The sequence below is a fragment of the Siniperca chuatsi genome, linkage group LG12 (assembly GCF_020085105.1).
Source record: "Siniperca chuatsi isolate FFG_IHB_CAS linkage group LG12, ASM2008510v1, whole genome shotgun sequence".
Lineage (NCBI taxonomy): Eukaryota > Metazoa > Chordata > Actinopteri > Centrarchiformes > Sinipercidae > Siniperca > Siniperca chuatsi.
The window spans coordinates 7,214,684-7,239,625 of NC_058053.1; the positions used below are offsets into that span (position 1 = coordinate 7,214,684).

The following is a 24,942-nucleotide window of genomic DNA, read 5'->3' on the forward strand; positions in this document are numbered from 1 at the left end:
TGACTCCCCTTATAAATGCGCTAATAATTTCACTCTGTCTGTGGCTGTTAGCGCTGGTGTTTGTGAATTTGACCTTGTTTTTCAGTAAGGCTCATTTGCATAGAAAGGGGACAATTTTGCCCCAAATGTATGCATATTACCTAATTTACATACCTGCAAATAGCGCCGGAGCACCGAGACGCTACTTGCTTGGCAGCGCAGATAGGGGTGCAGTTCATCCTTTGCGGGGGCTTTGAGAATTACATGTTTGTTTTTCTTTGGTATTTATGGAGGTTTAGCGGCAGCAAAAGCAGCGCAATCCTTTTGTGAATTCGCCCACGGGTGTACTATTCTCTTCACGAATAAGTCAATAGAAAGTAAAAGGGGGACGACTTATGTGAAAATACATTCCATATACCAAAACAAAAATGCACTGCAGGGCAAACAGCCCTCTGTTCCCCTTGTTGTTAGTGTTTCTGTGTGTGGAAGGTCTTCATGCACTTTACTCAGGGTCCACTAGAGGCCAGTCTTTAGTGGTGGAGGCAATAGTGTAGAAGCACGTGAAAAAGCTTCTTGTTTTAAATTTGGCATGTGGTCAGTAAATACATGATGGATTGATTCATTATGTAAAGACAACAACTTTTGTTTCCCTATTCTGTTAATGACATTAAACACTATGATGTTACATTGGGGATTTAGAGCTGTAAGCCTTCAGTATTATTTTTGATTCACACAAAATGTAGGCATTGTCTTCCTTGGAAACTTGGTGGTTTTTAACATCAACTTGTCCATTTTCAACCTGTGGTTTTCAGTTGATTGATGTGTAAGGTTAAACACGTGACATATGAGGGTCTTTGCAGCTCTACAGCCTCACTCCTGGCAGAGTTGGAGATAACCTGGTTGAAATAACCTTTATTGCTATAGATTCTCACTGCCACAAAAATGTAGTTAGTCTATTGTCAGGCATAGAGCCATCAGTTAGGGAGCAACAGCAGGAGCAGATGTGGTGTTAGCATGGCTGACATTCAACAAAGTTGTCGAAAATTATTTTTAAAGTTCACATGGATTACCCATGAAGTCCAATAGCTGGTAAAAGTTGTTTACTGCTTTTAGCATTTATCATACTGGTGTGTAGCTTGTTATTCCATCTATCCATTACCCCCGCATTCCAGGGAACAGCTGGTTTCTGTAATTAAATGTCAAAATGTTTTAACTCACACTTTAGATACCACTGCAAACAACAAGGTCAGGCATGAGCAAAATGGCAAAGCGAAAAAACAGGATAACTAGAAGCAGAGTAGGAAGTAGCGTTAGTACCACACTGGCGGACTGAACGATCTGGTGAAGACTGGAGTGAAGAGCCGAGGTAGATATACTGCAGAGTCTGATTACTGTACGGAACACAGGTGATTGCAGCAGGAGGAGGATGACCAGCCAAACACACACATACACACACACAGACTGAGATACTACAAACTGGGGACTGACAAGAAACACGAGGGAGGGCAGAACAGCTGATAACAACAGGAAAAAAGGGAAAGGCACAGCCGGACCATGACAGCAATAAATGTTATTTCTATTAACCCCAGCATGCTTTATCAAAATTCAGTCACTTCAGAATATTATGAAGGGACACAAAAACCAACATAATGTGCAAATACAGCACAGAATCAGGCAGGACGAAACACTGCAAATTAGATGACCTGGTCCAAGAAGCAGGTTTACCGAGTTATCTGGATGAATGTGTTGAGTAATACTTAGAAGTCCCTCAAGTTTGTAACTTAGACAGATGTAAAAAGACCTGTTCTGTTTTTACTTAGAAAGTTATTCAGATAATTCAGTGAACCTGCTTCTTGGAACAGGCCCTTAACATATACAGACAAAACCATATAGCCATGAAAACAACATGCACTAAAACTACAGAAGCCAGAATGTTCAGGTGTCTAAGAGACCTTGGCAGAGTTATTCTCGCTGTAGAGCCAATCACTGAGACAGACCAGCCTGTTTTCGTGTTCCGATAACAAAAGTCACCCTCTTTTGTTGTCCTAAAAAGCCTTTTAAAAAGCTCAGTCAGTGGTTGCAGGTGCCTGTGGCTGCTGCTGTTCACTCACGCCCAGCCGGATGTAAATGCATTATTTTATCTCACAGCATACTGAATCACAATAAACAAGACAGTTGGTACAGGGCTTCCGTCATGCATGTATAAGCATAATGAAAAGCCATTAAGGACTGAAAGAAGGATATTATAAATACGCAGATAGGGACGAGTTCAAAGACTTCCGTTATGCTATTGTAGAGCAGTGCAGCAGAGAGACAATTATAGTTGAAGAGAAAAGTTTTTGCAGCATGTCAAGCAAACTGCATGGATGGACATAAAACAGCTTGATAAGGAGGCAAAGAAACAAATGTCAGAGCCCACAGGTTGAACAAATAAATGCAGAGCGATGTGTGGTTGTGGGTGTCAAAATGTGTAATTGTCGGATGTGAAGAGTTTAGTATAGCAGAGATCATGACCTCGAGCAGATGGAGGGGCTTGTATGATACTGAGATCCTTACAAGGAGTAGTAACTTCCTGGTGAATTCTATTGAAGTGAGGCTCAAGTTAAACAGTAACTAATAATGCATCTTACAAGAAGTAGCACCTGCACAATTTAGGCTTACCAGTTATTAAAATGTTAATTTTATTGTTCTTTTTGTACTATTTAGGCCTAGTTTTATTGCACATATTACACTTTGTAACTCTTTTAAAACTAACTTTAGAGCTCATTCTTGTTATTATCATACCTCTTGGATCGACACGCAGCATCAGTATTGTAAATGGCTGAAGATTGCGACCAGTACGCACAGCTTTGTTTGCCATTTGGTTGAATTCAGACCCGCTGTGCAATCAATGGTACAATCAAATTGGTGCATCACTGCTTTTAGTGCACCAATTGATCCAAGCTGGTTTTACACTGGATAAACCACAGGAGATGTTTTCAATCACAAATTCCTCTTTTTCTTGTCTTACACAGCACGCCAGGAAAAGCCTCACGACTGCATCACAGAGAGCAGATGCTTTTAGTAGAAGTACTTTGTGCAGTACTGAGGACACAATTTGATACTGAGTGTTGTGTGTGTGACGTGAGTCAGATACAGTATACTGTGTATTATATAGTTATATAATATACAATGTTACAGTGCAGATGTAGATACATACTTGTATGAAAAAAGCTGGATATCTAATCTATACAATTTTACCTTAGAAAACACTGTGTTGGAGAGAGGAGAGACTATGTTTTGTCATACTGGTGCTTCCTGCAGCAGCAAAGCAACTAAAAAGACAAGACCTTTCCTTTTGGTTCTTTCACGTTTTAATGCAATTTGAATTCAACTCACAAATGTTATACATTGTCAACATGCATTAAAATAAGGACTCATTAAAGGGATTCTGTTTCAGTAAGGTGTATTTTCTCTTCCAACGAAGAAAGGTACAGAAAAGGTGTCATGGTAAAACATTACAAATAGTAACTGTATATAAAGTTTTATTGGGTAGGACATTTTGGGACTGTCATATATTACACAGTCATAAATTAATTGTTTTAATTACAAATGCTTCTTCTGGGAGAACTCAGAAAGAGCGGAAACATGCTATAAACACTTCACCTTTTAAGTTGATATGGCAAACTTGTTAGCAAACAGTTTCTGTTGAATGTATTGTCCAATATTCACTCTTTTTTAAGCCCTTTTTTGGTCTCCACCAACTCCTGAAGAAACTATCTGGCTCTTTAGCTGCTAAATGCTCCACTATGTTCACCAGCTAGTGGCTAACTTTGTCTGCCTGTTATTTGGTGCTGGGCAGGTAGCATACAGTGGGTTTTTTTGGAGCTTTTTCCCTGAAAACAGCTGCCTGCTGTGTCTGGAAAGGACACTAATGAAAGCTTTGAGAGTGAGCCAAAACTGTCCAGTTTTGTAGGGGGGGAACCAAAACAATGAGCTGAAAGATGCTAAAACGCTCCTTAGAGCTGAGGAGAACTGCACAGTCGTGTAATAATTCTTTGTGGGTTCATTACTATGAACGACCCCTTTCATATACAAGTTGTCATGTGATTCATTGTTGATATATAGATTATAGCCACTTTAAAACCTAGAATGGAATTTTTATAATTTGTTGCTTCTGTCTCCATTGTATCTTTATTTTCATTTTGCTGAGAATGTTTTTGTGGATTTATTGTATTTTGTTTAGTTTTAAATGTTTTATCTGACAAAAGAGTGACCTTGGTTTTTTTTCTTGAATTGGGGTGGCTTTTTTTATTGATGTGTCATCATTTAGCTCTCCAAAATAAAGTGTAGTTGTGACTCAACATGTAAACCAGCACTTTTTCACACCAGAAATTGTTCAGTTACTCATTCTATTGAATATCTATTTTTGAAATATATACGTAAATCTATAAATCCTTTTCAGTAATGGTGTAAAGTATTAGTAAACCCTAACCTCATCTATCTTGCCATCTGGCTCAAGCTGCTCTCCTAGATTTCTTTTGTTGCAGCTCTGTCTCTGTACAAAGAGAATGCATTCATTGGTTTTTGAGAGAGGCTGCCTGCTAGGTAAACAATGTTCCACTGAACCCAGAACAAGGTGTGTGAGCAGACCTGTTTACAGTAAAAGCAGAATGTCAGCAGGGTGTGTATGAGAACATTGGATGGAACTGTATTACTGCACTGCACTAATAGCACCAAGAACTTGAAAAGAGTGATATGAGACTAACTTTTGAACTAAAAACAGAAAGAATGTGCCGGACAATTGTGCACCTGCTGATCCTGACGTCACTCGACTGTCTGTCTCGTGCTGAAGACAAGACGAAGATTACAGTTTCCTGTCCAGAACACCAGAAGGCCTTTAGAGGCTCCTGCTATGAGTTTGTGGGTCTCCACCGTACTTCTTTTAGCGCCCAGGCTTGGTGTGAGCAGCGTGGTGGACACCTTGCATTTATCCCAGATGAAGAAACTCAGCATTTCCTTCAAAGACACTTGGACAGCAAGAAGGACGTGTGGCTTGGAGTAGGACCTTCTGCCGTTCCAAACCTGCAATATTCTGCCACTGTTGAAGGTAAGAAGCCTGAAATGTGGAACACAGACATTTGCTGTGCTCTCAGGCAGATATTATCCACGTTTGACAGATTAGTTTAAATCTACAAACATTTGTGAAAAAATGCTCATGAGCAAGTCTCTGGCAGAGATTAACATGTAATAAAATAAATTTGATTTAACACTTCCAAATCTTTGTCAGCAATTCAAGCATATACTCAGTTGTAAAAATGAACATGCTACCAAGGATAAGTTCTTACAGCACAATGTTGCTGCTCTCACCTCCTTGCAGTTCTGGGTCTTGAAAAACAATTATGTTCCTACTGAGATATCATTCTTACTTTCCTCAGTTCAATAATTACAGCTTTTTAATTCAATTGAATTCAGTTCAAATGTATTTATGTAGCGCCAATTCATAACAGAAGTTATCTCATTGCACTTTTCCTATAGAGCAGCAACCGAGTGGTTGAAGTGATTAGCTTGAGTATATCCAAATTTATGTGTAAACATATTCCTTGTTTTCCAACTGTTTTACTTCTAGTGCTAGTGAGTATTCACAGCAGTAGAACAGTGTATGTGGGATTAACTAAAAATAAACTACAATGCCCATGTTCACTGTCATGAAGAAACATGTCACCCAGGTCTGCACCCAATGCAACGATGTGGCTCATATCTATTTTTGTTTATAATTTTTTGGGGAGTTTGGGCTACACAGGCAATCCTTGTTAGCAGGACAATACATTTATTGATGGTTTCATCATTTGATGAGATTTGTTGATAATAAGAAAAATATATAATACCCTAATGCCTTATCCTTTACACCAATCAATGCTATGCCCCTTAAGGGTCAGAGGTATATTTGTACTGTCCTTGAAAATTGTAGTAAAAACTGTTAATTCTACCAAATACACACAAACACCATAAATGTAATGTTGGAAAAATACATTAAATAATAAATGTTATGTAAAGAAATGTTATGTTGGACTTTATTACCACAGGTAAGGTCATTGGACTTACAGGCACCTCAGGTCAAAATGATCATTTGTTCAGCAGTGGTTTGTTCCATCCTCAGGTCTCCTCTCTTGGCTGGATGGTTCACAAATCATCTATTCAAACTGGGTGAGCAGCCCACAGCCAGGAGCAGCTTGTGGACACATACTGAGAGACTCTGGCTTCCAATGGAAAGCCACAAGAGACTGCAACAAAAAACTGCATTTTATCTGCCAGTTCGGTATGTATTCTGACTCAGACCTTGAGAAAAACCTGTATACTGAATCACTCTATGATGATTTATCACTTTGTATTGTTTTTGTATTCTTCCCCAGAGTCTGGGAGATCCACTGTGTGTGCAGGTCGTAACACCACTCTGCAGTGTGGTTCTGGTCAAGTCTTAATGATAGATAGCGGCTTCTACGGTCGTAAGAACATTCATTACTGTCGATCTACTCTCTCCCCACCAACAACACCCACACGACATCAGTACGGCTGGGTGGATGTTGTAGAATCATTAACAGGTAAAACATGGTCAAATAGTTTTTTTGTGCAATAAAAATGTGATTTATTTCCATGTCATTTAGTATCTTGTTATGATTTTTGATCTTTAAATGATAAGCCAGAGCTCTTAACTGATTTGATCTGCACAATAACCACTCTCAGCTTCATAATAGCTTCTGTCATTTAATCTGCTGAACTCAATAAGAAAAAAAAAATCAGAATAGGAAAACAAACACTCATGCCTTATGAAAAGGTTCTGCATGGATGAAAGCAGTGACGAAATTCAATCCACTTTTTGAAGGAAGTGATTGCCAGATATCACAAAGCACATATTGTCTCACTACAGACCATTATTTGATTACCCATCAGGACATTTATGGAAGAAAAACCACACAATAATAGCTTAAAAGCTTAATAGCATTAAAGATATGATATCCATCCATTTTAGAGTAAATATTGACTCATGCATTTAACTGATGGCAAAAGCAGACAATCCACCCATTCATTTCCCAAACTTGCTCATCCTGTTCAGGGTCTTGGGGCAAAGCAGTCTTTCCTAGCATTCATTGGGTAAGAGGGAGGGTACACCCTGGACAAGTCAGAAGTCTATCACAGAGCTAACACACATTGAAAGACAAACACAGTCAAACATTTAAACAGTTTATCATTTTAAATTCACCTGACCTTCATGTCCTTGAACAGGCAGGAAACCCTCACTGATGTTACGGGTTTAGAATGAAACACTCAGTCCAGACTGGTGCAACACATTTAATTATAGGGGTTACCTGTGCAAAACACATTTATGACAATAGTCAGCGACGCTGTTCATATCAATGTCTGGAGCTAACACAACCCATACACAAAGTGTATAATTAGCTTTTTGCTCCAATGATCTGGTGAGAGAAATGGATTTTATGAAGGCTGTGGATGGTTTTGCACAAAAAACTGTATGAATAAACGTCCATTTTGTGTGAAGGGGGCTTCTGTGCTGTTAACCCATGAAGCCAGCTGATGTTCTGGGACACATGCAGGTCATTTCTCCCTAACGTTACCTGTAGAGCTAACTTTGTGTGATCTGTGTTAGCGTTATCACTGCTACCAGCTGCCATGTCTCACTGGAATATGCAAGAGTGTTGCATACAAATTCACCTCTAAACAGTAATTTTACTGGTTTCCACCGAGTTGCTTTGTTTCTAAGTACTGAAAATGTCCATATGTAATCATGACATTGTGGCATCCTTGATTTCCCTCAACGGGAAACATGTCTATAGTTCTGCTCTAAACTTCTCATAACACTTTAAACACTGAGTACAAAAATACAGAAAACATTTACATGTGTACACTGTACCTGAACTCAGTAACATTTTCTCTAGAAAACTACAAAAATTGAACATTTACAACAATATACATAGTTTCTAGCGGTGAAATTGCAGTTTGCAACCAATTGAATACCTCTCGCCTCACCCTCCCCTTCCAAGCGTGTAGGAGAAACTACGGTGGCCACGTTTGTCCTGTCTGGGCTACTGTAGAAACATGGAGGTGCAACATGGTGACATTAGTGGAAGGGGACCTGCTCCAACTGTAGATAAAAACGGCTTATTTTAAAAGGTAATGAACATACAACGATTCTTATTTTTGGGTGATTATACACAAGTGAAAACATACTTAATATTATATTCCATTTCTGCCAATAGCTCCTCCTAAATGTACGGAGCCCCATAAAGGTCACTGCGATAATTTTTTTGAGGACTACTTTTGCATTCCCTCGCAATATTTTTTGCATTACCTCACAATATTTTGCGTTCCCTCGCAATACATTTCTTCTTACATTCCTTCAGAGCCATCAAAAGAAGTCTCTATATAAATGTTACACACTGGACCTTTAAAGGTACTGTATGTGACATTCACTGCCACTAAATGTCACACTAGAGCGCCCGCATCTCAGACCAAAATAAACAGACACTATGGCCCACCAGACTCCATTGAGAAAAAACAGTAATTTTACCTAGCAGATTGTCGTAAAACACACTTTGTTTAAACTGGGCAGAAACAAAAAAAAAACTCACCAAAACCGTCTTTGCTTTCCACAGTTACCAACGCTGGTTTAGTCAAAATATACTCTTAATTCACCAAAATATTCTGGCTCTATGCCTCACCCAGCAGCTGCGAAATGGCCGCCATTGCTGTAACGTAATCCTTGGGGACAAATGCGTCTGTCAAAGTAGCCTATGTCCACTAAAAATGCAACATGTCAACACTATGGAAAGGATCCCTATAGAGATAGACATTTTTGATAAATATTAAGATCCTTTTTGTTTAACCAGAAACCGTTATAGCCGTTATATCGCGCTTGCTCACAACCAGACTCCATTGAGAAAAACTCGCAGATCATCGTAAAACTGTACAGAAACAAAATAAAACTCACTCTCTGTTAGTCTTTTCACTGTTCCTGCCATTACTCCACTACATCATTACATAGCAAATAGTTGTTTTCTGCTATATTAATGTTCAGAATCTCATATACACAAAACTACAAAATGTCTCTTAGTTACCTCTGCAAAGGCAGTTATGTTTTCAGTGTTGTTTGGCTGTTAACAGGATTACAGAAAAACTACTCGCTTGATTTTCATGAAACTTGGTGGAAGGGTGTGGCATGGGCGAAGGAAGAACCCATTACATTTGGGAGCAGATCCAAATCACGGGGGAGATACACAAATAATTTTTCACTTTGTCTATGGCAAAATTAACTGAATTCATTGCGCATGCATGAACCCGTAGTAATTAAAGTGAATGGTGTGCCACGACTAAACATACAACAAAACACAACAGCCACCTCAAACATCACTGTAGAAACAAATGCAGCAGGCATGCAAGAAATAAGCAATCAGGGATGTGATTTTTCCAGATTAATCCAGTTTTCTGGATTTTCCGACCTGAAAATGTCGCCCACGTGAAAGATCCATTAAAAAAAAAAATGTTACGGTCACACTAGCTTCTCTGTCCCCCCCTCTCTGCGTGTTTGACCGAGGGCTGGGCTCAGCTCCTACACACACACACGCACACACACACACATACTGCGGACAGCAGAGCAGAGGCCGCAGTGGAGACAGTGAACCAGGTGAAGTGAAGGTAACATTTTACTCAGTTTACAGTTGATAAAAAATTTTGTAAGAAGTAGAAAACCAATATTTCCGCCTGCTTTGTCCGCAGTTCTTCTTACAACCACATCACACTTGTTTGACATACTGTAATTCTAATAGTTTTGGAAATATATCAAGACATATACTATAGTGGTTGCGCTTGCAGATTTGCATATCATAGAAGACTGGACCATTGGCCTGGTCTGCGCTCTCCGAGTGCCCTTCCAGCTTTAAAAGGGAAAGGGCTTCTCGTATGCATTTAGTGTTGTCTAAACCAGTCTTCACACTATACTGTGATGGTATGTTCATCGCAAATGCACTGTGCAATTGGTCTATTAACCCCAAGACCCCAGGAAGTTTGCCAGGCTTTGAAGCCAATTTGACATAGTGGCCAAACAACTTACAACTTCAGGTCTGTCACGAGATGTACACTGGCCCAAAAATACTTTTTCTCCATAGACTTACATTATGAAAGAAGAGGCTGTAAAACGGTGGATACAATTTTTTTGATCGTTATAACACCTTCGGTCCGATAACATTTGAAAAGTCTAGAAGAGCTGCACGATTATATTATTTAATCCTCATTCAAGTTAGCAGAGGGCTAAACCGGAAGTTAGCTGGCTTGGCGGCAGAGTCTCTAGTGCGCTTGCTCTATGGGCCGCACAATGTGGCAGATACGGGTAATTTTATACCGGGAAGTCGAACCTTTTTGGCTTCGTGCACCACTGAGCAACTTCCATAGAAATGAATGGGGCCCTGCCATGAGGCTGTATCCAGTTCTCTTTATACATCTGATATACATGATTAACCCCTTATGGGCCACACAGACAACATTGCTGAGAAAGGCCCCAGCTGGTCCACCTGGTTCAAAGCCAGGTCCATCCTGCTAACTCACCATGCTGCCATCAGCTGATGTTTTATTCAAAAAGTTCACATCATGTGATGCTGATGTCATACACATGATACACATAGCACAAATTCCTGACATCATTCAGTGAAATAACATTTAGAAATACAGGCCTGGTTTTGTAACTGTGCATGATTTGGTCGCTGCTCAGGTGGTCGAGCAGCTCATCCAAAAGTCACAGGGTTTGTAGTGTGAGTGTGCATGTGGATGAACGTGAAGTGCTTTGTTCTGTGCTCATTTTAGAAGCATCACACAAGTGCAGTCTATTTATGATGATGATGATGATGAATGTTGATGACTTTACGAGTTGTTATTTGTAGGGTTGTTAGTTGAGTAATATATTGTTGTTAGAGCACAAACCTTTCTCACTGAACCACTAGAACTGCTAAATATGAAGTAGTAGTAATAGGTAGAACTTTCCATAATGTCATTAGCTTTGCTGTGTGTTAGTAGCTGATTATGTTCTCCATGTGTTTCCCAGCTCACTGCCATGGCCATCAGGTCTGCCAGATTGCTGAAGTTATGGACTCCTTTGGTGAACCCTGTCCTCAGCTGGGGAGCTACCTGTCTTTGGACTACCACTGCAAAGATGGTAGGTCACAGTAGTTATAATCCCGGCTCAATTATAAATGCTTCACGTGGAACTCATGCTTTCTCCAGCAGAGGACATGCAGGTGTGATTGTTTCCCATCCTACCTTTTACTATATCTACTTTTCTCCAAGTGGATGCTTCCATGGTCAAAAGCTAAAACCAATAAATGAACCAACAATGTACACTATGCAAACCACGGAGAGTAGATGCCGGCTCCAGAAACAACCTCAGGCTTCACAGAGATCCACACAAAAAGTGACAACCTCTCTCTCCCCCTTATGTGTATGATATTGTTGTTGTTACTATGTTGATTGTTTAGTGTCATTTTGATTGTTTAATTTATTATCATTACTAATGTTTATGTATTTATTTTTGTTTAAATGTCTGTTAATTTTCACATTTTTGTGCCTGCCCCCTGGAAAACGAGATGGTGCATCTAAAGGGGTTCATCCTTAAATGAAACTACAAAACTAAATAAAACACAAAGTCACTTTATTTGTACCACAAGATATTATGGTCTGAATAGCTAATTTCACTTCTAATGTGTGTCTTGGCTGAGTTTAAAAGATATTAAGGCTTAACAAGAATATGTTTTGCATCTTGGTTTATTTGATTGACAGGAGTCTAACCTAGCACACTCAGCCATGAGGGGCAGCTACCTTGTCCTCCCTCAGCTTCACTCAGGCCCCCTCTCATAGGCCTTTTTCACAGAAGACATTTGGACATGTCACAGATGGAAAAGCACAGGTGTAAATAATAAATTTAATGATTTAATGTTAGCTAAATTCCATATAGCTGCTTCAGGTTCAGGGTCCTGGTATTATGCATGCTGGACACTTAGAACGGAGCCATTGTTAATGTTATTAATAACACCTGGGCTTTTCCCTCTACAAGTCAAAATGCCTGCTGTGAAAAAGGACTATTTTTGTTAAATTTGTTTTTTCTTGCCCCAGTAACTGTCAAGTCAGTGTCAAGCAGTAAACCTAAATCCAGTCTTCAAAACGTCCTTTCAGAAACGTAAGTGTGTGATGTTTCACAGACTCACAGTACAGTATCTGCTTGGTTCTACAGTAGTTTAAGCAAACAACTAAATTACAACTTCAAGTTAGAGCCTTTACAGGACAAAAACACCAATATACACAATTACTGTATATCTTCATGAAAGAATTCACTTGTTTTGTGCTCCCTTCAAACACTTACTCGACTTTTATCATTTGAATGTTACTTCAATGTTACTGTTTTATACTCATTTTAAAGTATGACATAATGTTTTAGTGTATTATATCCTTTAAGGGTGGATTAATTATATTCTACAGAAATGTGTGCAAGTCTGTCAAACCCAATAAACCCTACAAGGCCAACATCCATCAACCACACTTTTTCAGCACTATACCCAGGGTCATGATCATGAGGAAAAATATACAAAACAAAAATTCAAATCTGACAAAGAGGATGGTGGTTATAATTTATTTATTCAATCTGTTTATTTCATCATATCTCATGATTTCAAAATCAGCAAAGCAGTCACTTGTACAGAGCAAATGATAAAGGAAAGAGGGAACTCATGAAGACGAGACTGAGACAGAGAAAAACAGATAGACCGTAATGATGGTCTCTGATGTTGCCTTGTTGTTGCTGTATTAAATACCCCTGTAGTATCTGCGCCTGTCTGCTGTGATGAGGATGATCTGTGCTTGTCTGTTTCTATGAAAGCCCGGTTGGTTACCGGCACTTTGCTACATTTCTGGTCAATTTGTCCCCCCAGGGCTCACACTGTCAGTGACCACTGTGGCTGCTGTTTTGAATGACGTCACCATTAGCGTGAAGTGGCTCTTACCCTTGCCCCAGGAAAATCTTAGCTGCAAGCTGAGTACCGGAGATGGCCATGTTATTTATCTGCACAGTCCAGAGGGGTGAGTAATAACTTTGATAGACTGACTGAGAATGACTATGAGAGTTTAAAATGAGAATCAAACATTTAAAGTGGCACTCCGCTGATTTTCCACACAAAGGTCTGTTTATTCCTCATGAGGAGCACTACACAGCCTGTGAAAACAGTCTTTTGTGGCTCTGGAGGGAATTTGGCAAGTTTGAGAAAATAACCCTGATGATGTAAGGAGTTGGCTTGAGACTTTATAACAGATAGAATGTGTTATAAACTTTAGGGGTAGCGGCTGAAAGACAGTTGCATTATGGGAAATGTACGATACAGAGTTTTTGGAGCTCCAAACTTGGGACTAAACATCAGGATATCTCTGCTACAAAACAGTAGCCTGACTCATCTCATCTACGGCGGTACTGGTCAATAATGCTATTGAGTAGCTGCAATAGATTGCATGTCACTACTGTACATGAAATACTTGTGTATTAAGTGTGTATTAAGTCATGTTGTATATACAATACAATACTGATGACCGAGAAATATCATCATAAATCAGAAGCATTTAAAAAATATTATAGTGACGTTACAAATCACATACAAGAATCCAAGCATGTTAAGCCAAGTCTCCCTGCAAACATACGTAAATCTTTAAATATCACATATCGTCAACCCATACCGCCATGAAATTAAACCAAAATCTCCAGAAAGAAAATTACTGATTTGACTTTTAAGGAGTGACTGGTACACGTGTGACATATGTAACCAGAATTACTTATTTTAAAAAAGCAAGAGGAAAGTGCTGTGGTAACTACTAATTGTCTCTATATGTGTTTTTTCTCAGGTTGGAGAGCAGTGTGATACACAAATATACTCATCCAAGTACATTTCTTGTGGCAGCTGAATGCACCAGCAGTGACATACAGATTACGGCTCAGAAAATAATTACCATTCAAGAGCTCATCACAGAGTTCGGTGTCATCAGGTGCCATGCAGGGAATCTGTCTTTTCATGCAGCCAACTGCAAAGCCCTTTACGGACAGCCATTTCAAACACAGGTGGAAGTAAAAGCAGGTAGTTACCACAATGACCATAATATACCATAATGCATCCTGTCCAATTTGATATCGATGCTTGAGAGCATCAGGTTTTGGTGTTTGTATTCTATTCACTTTCTTTTTTGTGTATTGTTTGAATTTCTCTGTTTAAATGCATTTCTTTTCTTTTTCCTCTTTTCTTTCTGCAGGTACAAATGTGACCTACAGAATCCAGAGTGCTGATATGTTGTTGTCCTGTTTATCTGTGGTCAGAGGAAATGTTCCCCAGAACATCACAGTGACTCTAGAACTGGTGAAGCAGCTTGGGCCTGGCTGCCACCAGCTGACCCTTTATGCATCTAACATGGTCACGTTCCCTGAAGTGTCCGCAGACCTGCAGGTAAATCAACATTAATCAATTAACATGTCCTCTTCTATCAATAAAGCAGTAACAAGTAACATGATGTGTCATCCCTTCATGTTTTTGTTCTGATTGGGATAGTAGGTGGTGTATGAAATATAAGGTCTGAAGTTAACATTTTGTTCATTTAAGGAGTCGATTGAGGTGTTAAGTGAAATTGTATACTCGACCAAAGTTTAATCAAAGTTAGACTTAAGGCATCTGTAGTGGTGCCTGAGTGCCATTTTTAAACAGATTGAATGTTGGACAAACACAACCCATTTTAATTTTGTTGGGGGGGGGGGGGGAGATAAACAGTCAAAACATAACTGATGTTTTCCTAGAAAGCAGCATGTTTTTGTGCGTTTTTGTTTTTTGATCATAGAATATAAATAGAAATGTTAGATTTTACAGCCAAAACATGATTCAAACAATAAAGAGAATGGAATATAATTGCTCCCCTTCTTCATTCTATCTTTCTCTAATTTTCTTGACTGTGCCAGGGCTTTTCTCATGGCAATGTTACTGTGGAAGACATCTAAACTTGTACAGCCAAGTCACAGTTTTAGAATAGCGATGGAATTATTTATTTACCACAGTCATGCCTTTTCAGAAAATACAGTAATTTGGAACAAATGAAACTGCCTTGAAGAGAATTTTTCTTCACAGAAATACTAAAGATAATACAAGATTAAATGAACATCAAGGGAACCCTGTGAAGTTTTCTTGTTTCACACCAAAACTCATTATGTTTATCTTTGAGGCCCAACAAACATGTTGAATGAATTTCATTCCTCACACATTTGCAAAGCCAAATTTGGAAAATTTTAAAACCTGCATTGTTTACATCCATGTTTACTAGCTAACGGTCTTCTTCTTCCCTCCCTTTTTTGGCGCATTGCTGCATTTCTTGGCACATTACCTACCAGACCATTGGCAGGAATGTTTATCGTGTCCCCTTTGTGTTTGGTCATGTGCTTGTGCATCCTTGAGCACATGCCTAGAACAAAGAAAACAGGGACCCATTCATAAAAAACATTGCTCTGAAGTGCTACTAGTGGCCAAAACTCCTTAGGGTACCTTTTAACAAATCAATTATTTAGAATTACCAATAGCACAATGAATATGGATTCATATTTTACCATTTACTGATAATAGGTTATTATGCATAGGTACCAATATATTTGGGGTTGCCAAATGATGGGTGAGCCCTCATCATTCACTACACTGCAGTGAAAGATGAAATCTTTAGATCATATAGACCAGGCTATTCAATTACAAATTTACCTGGGCCAGAAAACCAGGAAACATAGATGGGCCAGACATTTTCAGCAGCCTATTTAAAACCTTTTGGTAACCTTAAAAGCTTCTGGTAATGACACATTTTAAACAAATGAAAATGAATGTAGTAAAAAATAGCAGGCGTTTGGAGATGGCAGTAAAATAAACAATTAGGCTACTTGCCAGACCACGCAGGGTTAAACTTACAGTGTTCATTGTCAATTTTACATTTCAGGGTTGACGGAGACATATTTTCAGTAGAGCACTTCCCTACTTGTGACTGTCAATAGCCAGATGCTTTGAAAAGCTACTAAGCATGGTCGAAACTCACATGAGAAAACGTTGATCAGTGGAAGATATGATTGGTGGTGTCGCTACAGCCGTAAACATCCTGCCCGATCGGTACTGCACATGTGCAACATGTCTCTCAATAGAGATGAGAAGGAAGCGAGATGCTCACTCGTTAGCTACTTCCATACACTATATATGTAGTTTACTTATTTTGTCATATATCAGATGTGTGTATGCTGGGCCACTATGAGGGTTCTTCTGGGCCGGATGTGGCCTGTGGGCCGCCAATTTAATAGGATGGATATAAAAATATTTATTAATGATTTACTAACTTTTGTAATTGAAAACATGGATGGCTTATTGTAACGTGTAAACAAATATGTCAATAAACCTAATTGCAGGCCTGTAAACTAACACCATGTCTGCGAAGGAGGCGTAGCGTGAGCAGCATGTTAGCACAGCAGCAGCTTCAGTGCTCTATGTGTGTGTGCTGTATTGAGTTGTAGGTCACCCACATTTTGGCAGCTGTCACAGTCCAAGTTATGCATGTAAAATGGAAGAAAACAGACTTGAAGTGTTAAAATAAGAGCCAGCATATAGAGCATATAGCGCCAGTAAAATGCGGGCCGTTACACCTCTTGTGTAGACATGCTGTAATGCTTAATTACCAAATCAGTGTATTATCTGTTGTGATATGTTTCATAGACACGTGATACATAAGGGTAATTGATGTGTTTCTCTGTTTTGTAATTCTTCATATACTCCAGATGTGTGTGTTGGAGAAAGTAGCCGGGCTTCAGGCCTCTGTGTTGACAGAGAGGGATGACTGTCTAGAATCTCCTGATATTACCATTGGTGTTTCCCTCGAACGGGGAGCACCTGTGCTGCTCCTCTTCTCTCTGACTGGAGACAACAGCTCATTCTCTGAGACCAGAGAAATGAATACAAGAAAGGAAATTTTTCACATTGGACACCCGATTCAAGGTATGGGAGACATCAAAAATGGGGGCCACATATGAGGCAAAATAGCACTATAACATAATGATTTGTGAAATGCTTATCAACAACAATCTGAAAAAAGACCATTATGGCTATTTAATCTACATTTCTCATGTTTCAGCTGTGTATATGTGCAGATTGTATTGGTATGAGCTGAATATTCATTGTTTTCCTAACTGAATATTTTGCTACAGGATCTGTACAAGTGAAACTCAGAGCATGGAACGTCTTCTCTTCTTTGAAAGTGGATGTGGATATGCTTGCTTCCTGTGGCAAGGATTCACTTGTTGAACTAAATGGTCATAATGACTATTTGTTAAGCTTTAACAAGAGACCGGTAAAATGTTTTCTTTTTTACATTCAACAGTAGTGGTAATCGGTAATGTTTGATGTATTTGCTTTTCCCCCTCATCTTAAAGTGTGTTCTGCTCTCTATTTATAAATCATTTTCTTCATTTTCATTTTAGAGAAAAAAACACATTAGAGTGATCAGATCTCCAATGACAATCATTGCAAAACCTTCAGATTCAGTACCTTCCAAAAATCAAAGCATCATGCTTTCAATAAAGGACCCGTCCAAACTAACTGACCAGGACATGCAATACCAGTGGACATGCAGTAAGAATTGTGCTTTTTCTACTTTTTCAAATAATACATTAAGTATTAAATATTTTGTAAGTTTCATATTTGTGTATAGTTTAATAAAGTAACATGTTTTGATGTGTTGTTTATATGTTGATTGTCTGAGCTGCATATTAGGCCAGAACATTACATGCAAAGGAGTTTGCTAAGCCTCACTACCCTTAGTAGTTTTATCTCGAGTAACTCCTCAACGTCAACATCTTTTTTTTAAACGTAACTTGTAACCCCACAGATTAATATAAATAAAGCTGCCTTGCCATGCCTTGTCTAATAAATGTAAATAGTTACTGATGTGCTCCCTGGCCATGAAAGTAATCCTCTGTTACTACTGTAGGTAGTAAGCTAGTTAGCCGGACATGTTAAAGATTGCAGCCTACGTTCAAGCAGATAAACACACTGTTGTATTAATTCCTAGCACTTTTGGAAAGGTGATAAAAAAAACCCACACCATTCTACAAACTCTTAAATGTAGAAAGCAGAGTTTCTCTCTTATCACATCTCCTTGCACACTGCTTCGGTGTCTGAAAAAGCTTGACAGGCCTGCTGTGCCCAGATTGGACAATCATTGGAAGGGTTTAGCAAATCTCCTGTGTGTCTTTTGCCTAAAGTGTCCAAGATCTGTTGTTTCAGATCATTAGGGATAATAAGATCTGCTTAGCCAACAGTTACTGTGTAATCATCAAAAGGAAAAGCCTTCATTATTCATAGCCCGAAGAGACAAACTCAATCCAGGCCAAAGGCTGGCAGAAATGAGATGTTGAGAATGCCTTGTTACAATATGGTTAAAGAGATTGTTGTTTTTTACAAAGTATCTGAACACTAGGGCTGGGTATCGTTAAAACAATTACGATACCAGTACCAAAACCAGTATCCTTAAAGTGATACCGATACAATAAAGTACTTCATTCGATACCCATGGAAGCATTCAGTTATGTAAAATGCCACCACTCCTCCCCATCCAAAGAGTTTTACATGAAAACATTTTGAAAGTGTTCTTTAATTCGTGCAGACGAGGTAAGTGTAGAGAGCCAGCACAACAGGCCAGCCTTGTTTATCAGAGTGTTGAGTAATGGGAAACGTTAATTCTGGAGGACTATGAGTTTGAGTCAAGCATAGAGGTTGCATTAGGCTATGTGTAGCTCTGGTTGTGTCTGTTTTACAAACATAGTTAGCGGTGCTTCTTATACAGCGAATTGTGAGCTGAATTTTCCCCTGTAAACACATGATTTCTTCTAGCTGTAGCTGCTAGCTGTAGCTGCTAGCTGTAGATGCGGTAGTGGGCCAATCTCACATCGCATTAAATCGAAGAATACTTGCGGTGATTGGCTGCAAGCAAAACCATACAAATAGTCATTTTTTTCTAGATCTGGGTACAAAAAGGATCAAATGCAGGTATCGTTTGACTGAAGATGTTTCGATACAACTTGGTACTGGGTTATTTCGGCTGATACCTTTAAAGTTATCAAGTACCGATACCCAGCCCTACTGAACACGTTAACATAAGAGGTATGTCAGACCTTTCAAGTTTGCCAAATGTGAGATGTGTATCTATCCCTCTCAGACGAACCAGTACGGTACATATTTAGATACACCGTCCAAATACAGATACATTACACCTGTGATATGTATACATCTATCTAGCATGTTTTACAGGCTGATCATTAGTTTTAAATGTTTTGCATCAGCATCTCAATTGTTATCGCAGTAGTATAATGACTTTCCTTGTTGATTCACAGAAAGCCCCTGTCGTTGCCAAGGAGATTTCAAGGGACTAACTTACATCATTACAGAAAATTGCCTACCAGATCCATTTCAGTTTTATAAATATCATTTTAATATGATTGACAAAGGTGGTGACGTGAAGAAAACTGAATCCATATGCATCACCCTTACCCCAGCTCAGACTAAAATTCCAACTTGGCTAAGGTACTTGATGTTTTTGAAGCTACTCTGCTGAACACTAACAGCACTGAACCTGACATTCTCATCTGTGTTCTTGAGACCTAATCTGATACTGAGAGTATTTCATGTGTAACTGTGATTTTCTTACAATATCTGCCAAAGAGGTGAAGTACCTGAAGTAACATTTATGACATTATTGACTTCAGAAAATTATTGGAAGAAATTAAACTGCTTTTTAAACTGAAATTAAACTTTTATTTTCTTGCATTGTGAACAACCCTATCATAAATGACCAAACAAATTAAATTGTCTATCAATCATGGAGTAAGTAAGTAAATAGGTTGTTGTTTTACATTATACCCCCAAATGGCACATGAGCCAGCATTTTTGAGATGTAAACATTCTAGTTGTGTTTTAACCAAATTATCTATGTATGTTGTACCATAGTCTCACTTGCACTGAAGGCTGTAACCCAGTAAAGGCGAACATTGATGCAAAAATTAAAATGGATTGTAAAGGACATGCATGCCCACAAGTTACGTGGAACATTGAGTACCCAGGAAACGAGAAGGACTGGCCAGTAAGTCTGACATATTAATTCTGAATTGTTTGGGACTGAAAGATAAGATACTGTTAAATGTAAAAAAAAAAAAACTAAAAAAAAACAATTTGCCATTGACTTAATGAATTTTCATGTTAACTTATTTACAGGCTGAGACTAAGGATTGCTACAAAAAAGCAAATCAAAGGCCACTTATGAACATAAAGACTGGTGGGACGGAATTCACTGTGACTCACACCAGTCTTGAACAGGCCAAGTCTAAAGGTCAGGATGTCACTGTGGTGATAACTTCTGGTGCGTACACATTAGTTAGTTAAAGCTGCTCTGTGAATTATCTTGCCAATGTTTGTTAATCATTTTTGGGTTCCAGACCAATTATTAATTTGTGCCAATGTTGCAAAAATACAGAAGTAATAAACAGTTAATGATGAGAGTAGTTTTCTCTAGTACGTACTTGGTTAACTGAAGGATAAAGTTTAATATATGCAAGGACATTAACTCCACACCATTTCAGAACCACCACTACTATTTTAATTTAAAGGAATGATTTTCAAGATTAACAAACCTGTTTTTCCAAAATGTCGCCTTTATTTCTTTGAAATAATACACATTACACATTGTCCCTTTCTTTTTATACAAAAGCAGATATCATACCTCTTTACAAAGAATACACCATAGAGACATCATCATCTTCAATAAAACCAGCTCGTACCACCAAAAACCCAGCTGCCACTGTTACGAAAGCAGAAGCTGGAGACACTGAAGGAAAAACAACAACCGTTGCTGGTCCTGCCACTACATCACCTGGCACTATTAGTGCCACCACTTTCACCTCTACCACCACTATCCTTACTACAGCCGTTATCTCTACTATTGCCGCTATCACCGCTACCACAGCTATCACCACTTTCACTGCTACCACCGCTATCCCTACAACAGCCGCTATCACTACTATCACTGCTACCACCAGTGATACATCTTCATCAGCAACCGCCAACAATTTTGATACCCTTAAGTGTAGCATATCGCCATCCAGTGGAACAACCCTTGATGCTTTCAAAATAACTTGCAATACTGAAATTCCTTGTTCTACCTGTCAGTATTGTTTTAAGACTCAGGAGGGTAAGTAACCCAGGTTGGCAAACATTTCTGTGATTTATCTAACTTAGTTAAGTTATCACATAATAACTCTCAAAGTACTCTCCCTGAAATCTATTAATCTAACTTGTTTTCTTGTATGAAAATTTTCAGGTAAGCATCTGCTTTGCAGTAAGAACAATGAAGTGAAGTCTCTTTTCCTTCCTCTTGGAGACAGCAGTTCCAACTACAATATGATTATCAAAGCAACTGCAAAAAATAGCAGCTTTGTAGAAAGCACCACCATAACTGTACAGGTTTGTCAACAACATGATGATTAATAAATTGGGGTACTGACAGAACAAGACATACGGAAATGCTCTAATTTTCCTTTACAAAGAACATGGCTTTTTCTCCTCAGGTGCTGGATTCCACAGCGGCCTCCAGCTCTTCAGTAGATGATCTTAAGGCGTCAGTGGAGAATGCTGTGGCTCAGCTAAAGAAAGACGGTCTACTGTCAGGATCAAATGTGGGACAAATCTTCAATTCTGTGTCTAATATACTGAACGGTCTATCTGATACATCAAAAAAAGCTGAAAAGCAAAAGGTAAATACACTCTCAGATTGTAGATATAGATTACTAAAATTGGTGTAGACATTGTCTTGCACTGCAAAAATGTCAGTGCAGCTTAACAAGTAGGCAGCACAGTGCCTCAGTGGTTTAGATCCATCCAAGAAAATTCACACGTTTACTTGTTGATTTGTTTTGTAGTTCCCTTTATGCTATATACAGTAGATCATTCACGCTAAAACAACAGTTGGGTGTCATCACAAGTACAATAGAACACACCTAACCACACATAGCTGCAATCCTGGGTGTGGTCAGAGGTTCAACAGACAGGCATGGCTGTAGCCAGCTATGAGGTCACGGAGAGCCGGACCTCAGTTATAATTTCCCCAAAAAATATATGTATATTTTCTATATAAAAAAATTTGAATTAAAAAATCAGCGCTATATAACTGTAGAATCAGGAGTTGAAAATATCTGGTCTTTCCTTTATGTGTCTGCTACTACTGTGTGTTGTGAATAAAGGTTGGCATCATCTCGCCAGCAGAGCTGAACAGCGGAACAGCTCTGCGTGCACAACTCATTACATTATGTGAGATACATGGAACGAGTTGCGCACGTACAGTATGGTCCTGTTATTCTATTCACTCTGTGGGTGAGGGGGCTGTAACCTACATACATGCAACACTTACAACACTGTTTGAATACAGGTTGCACTTTCAGCCTTACCAATATGGTATTGGTAATATGGATGATACAAATCCTCTTAGATAATTTAAGAACAATCTAAAATGACAATAATAAGGAGGGCTGCTCCGGTTATATAGCCTACCTCTCAAAGCAAGATTGGTCAGTGCCATGAATGATAGGCCAGGCTATAGACTTCCATAGTCTGTATTCCACCTGACCTACACACTCAAAACAAGTAACTACGAGTTACATTACAGAAACAGAAGCAGCAACTGCGTTCAAGATCTGAGCTCACAAACTATTAACCTATATGCTTTCAAAACCTGACGTGTCCAAACTTTTGTGCACAGAATCAATTAGGAGTTTCTGCTCTGATATTTTCAGTGGCAAAAATATTCATGGTGGCAAATAGGCTAATATATTCTAATAAAGTTACACGGCACGGCAGCAGCTTTGACTTAACAATTAACCTACCTTGCCATGTTGTCTGTTATCGCCTACTACAAAAGTGGCCCTTGCTGGGCCTTGCGTGAGGTTCGTGGTGATGAAGGATCACATCAGGGCACATAGCATTGTTTCAGTGATACCTCATTTATCACTATAATTAACTGATCAATAACGAGTAACACCTCTTCTTGATTTCTGATTGCAAATAAGAATTACATTTACAGTATTTTATTTCTTATTTTAAAGGGCATATTATGTATTGGTATTTAATTTAATTTAAAGAAATATTAGGCCTATGTATCTTTTCAACAATTTGAATGAATCACTTGAATCTGTGAAACATGTTAGTAATTTTTTTTTGCACAGAAGTTTAAATCGAATTGTAATTTTCCAAGTCAAACATTTTCCAACACCCTATTTCTTCCCGTGTATTGAACACACCTTTTTTGGTGGTTGTGTTTTGTCAGCTGACAATTATGTGACTGCTGGCCGACAGATTACATTCCATTTAAATAGTTTTCACCTCGCCGTTACGTGTGTATGTGTACGTGTGTGTGTTTCGGAGTTCTGGACAGCGCTGCCAGAAATCACGTGACTCGCAAGCTCGCAACTGTGTGGGCAGATCTCTGAAAAGTGAGTGCTGTAAACTCAGGTCTGAAAGAACAGTCTGCAATCCGACTGCAAATGTATAGCCGCAAAAGTTTCAAAATAAAGATTTGCCCTTTAGAAACTCAAGTTTCAACATTTCAAAACGTTTTTCCCAACATATGTGCCATTTACAAGGTTTCAAACCTGGAACACAAACTAATACACTGAGAAAGTGACAAATTTGAAACTCTGAAAATGTGTTGGCGAAACACTGTAAAAAAAAAAATCAATCAAAACATTATGCAAGTCTTCAATCTTGCAAAACTTTTTTAGATTTCAAGCTTAACAAACACTGAGTTTTAACCTTTCAAAGATTTTTTTTTCAGTTTCGAGATATGGCATGATATTTATCCCATAATAGTGTTGTGAATTTGAAATCCAGTAATCAAATTACACTTACTAATCCCAGTAACGCAATTTTAACGCTTTGACATTTTGGGATTTTGAATTATTTGCTGTTTTAGCAAGAAGTTGGATGAAGGGCTGATACCAGTATTGTCTCTGTACATTAGGTGAACAGAGTGGTGTGGCAGTGTTAGCTAGATGTGACTTGTTAGTATGGCCAACCGTACCTTGGACAGAGCTGAGCTGAGTAATGCGAATACCGTAACAAGTAATGTAACTACTTTTGCTATTGAGTAATTAATAAAGTAATGTCATTTCTTTTTAAGGAGTAATAAGTAATGAGTAATGGATTACATTTTCAATTAACTTGCCCATCACTGCTTGTAAAGGCGTGTATGATAAGCTACTGTGCCCCGTGCCCCCGGCAGACACGCCTGTTCAAGACTCAGTGAAGTAGAAAGTCCATGCAGTACAATCTACAGAGAGACAGTGTGTTCATTTGGTAAAAAGACATTGTATTACTAAATACTAAACTAAATAAAATCATAAATACTTTATTGCTTTTGTCTGTTGAAGCTTCGTGAGCAGATGCTGGACATAATGATTGACACAGTAAAAGAAATTCCCACCAACACTCCAGAGGAAGTTCAGGTGATAGCTCGAGGACTTACTGCTGTTGTCCAGAAAGGCACTGAACTCAGCTCCTCTGCTCAGGTACTGTAAAGTGAGTAAAAAATGACATTATACGAGGGAGGAATAAATGAGTCATCTTTGTATAAAATTATAAAGGGCTGCTTTCACTTAACTGCTTTGTGTTAGTGAATAGCCACTGGGAGGACAAGGCCTTAGCTCAGCCTTGTAATTTCTATGTGTATTTGAGTCAGGATATTAGAGGTGAGATATTAAGGAGTGTGTTATAATGTCCTTGATAACAGAAAAATGGTTACTTCTGGCATAACACATCCCAAAAATATGTCTGTGATTGTGAGTGTTTC

The 24,942-nt window shown here is 38.7% G+C and overlaps 1 protein-coding gene across 1 annotated transcript in view; it reads left to right on the plus strand.

The window, feature by feature from the left end:
• Positions 1-4,636: 4,636 nt before the first annotated feature.
• Positions 4,637-24,942, plus strand: part of LOC122885261 (polycystic kidney disease protein 1-like 2) — a 43,668-nt gene continuing 23,362 nt past the window's right edge. Inside the window, exons 1-17 of the mRNA XM_044216104.1 lie at positions 4,637-5,068; positions 6,119-6,277; positions 6,372-6,560; positions 11,069-11,179; positions 12,945-13,092; positions 13,903-14,132; positions 14,305-14,495; positions 16,835-17,051; positions 17,261-17,403; positions 17,534-17,684; positions 19,445-19,634; positions 20,058-20,190; positions 20,322-20,466; positions 20,815-21,294; positions 21,424-21,566; positions 21,671-21,856; positions 24,524-24,661. Coding sequence (XP_044072039.1) covers positions 4,717-5,068; positions 6,119-6,277; positions 6,372-6,560; positions 11,069-11,179; positions 12,945-13,092; positions 13,903-14,132; positions 14,305-14,495; positions 16,835-17,051; positions 17,261-17,403; positions 17,534-17,684; positions 19,445-19,634; positions 20,058-20,190; positions 20,322-20,466; positions 20,815-21,294; positions 21,424-21,566; positions 21,671-21,856; positions 24,524-24,661 — 3,306 coding nt within the window. The 5' untranslated portion in view covers positions 4,637-4,716. The remainder of the gene's footprint in view (positions 5,069-6,118; positions 6,278-6,371; positions 6,561-11,068; positions 11,180-12,944; positions 13,093-13,902; positions 14,133-14,304; positions 14,496-16,834; positions 17,052-17,260; positions 17,404-17,533; positions 17,685-19,444; positions 19,635-20,057; positions 20,191-20,321; positions 20,467-20,814; positions 21,295-21,423; positions 21,567-21,670; positions 21,857-24,523; positions 24,662-24,942) is intronic.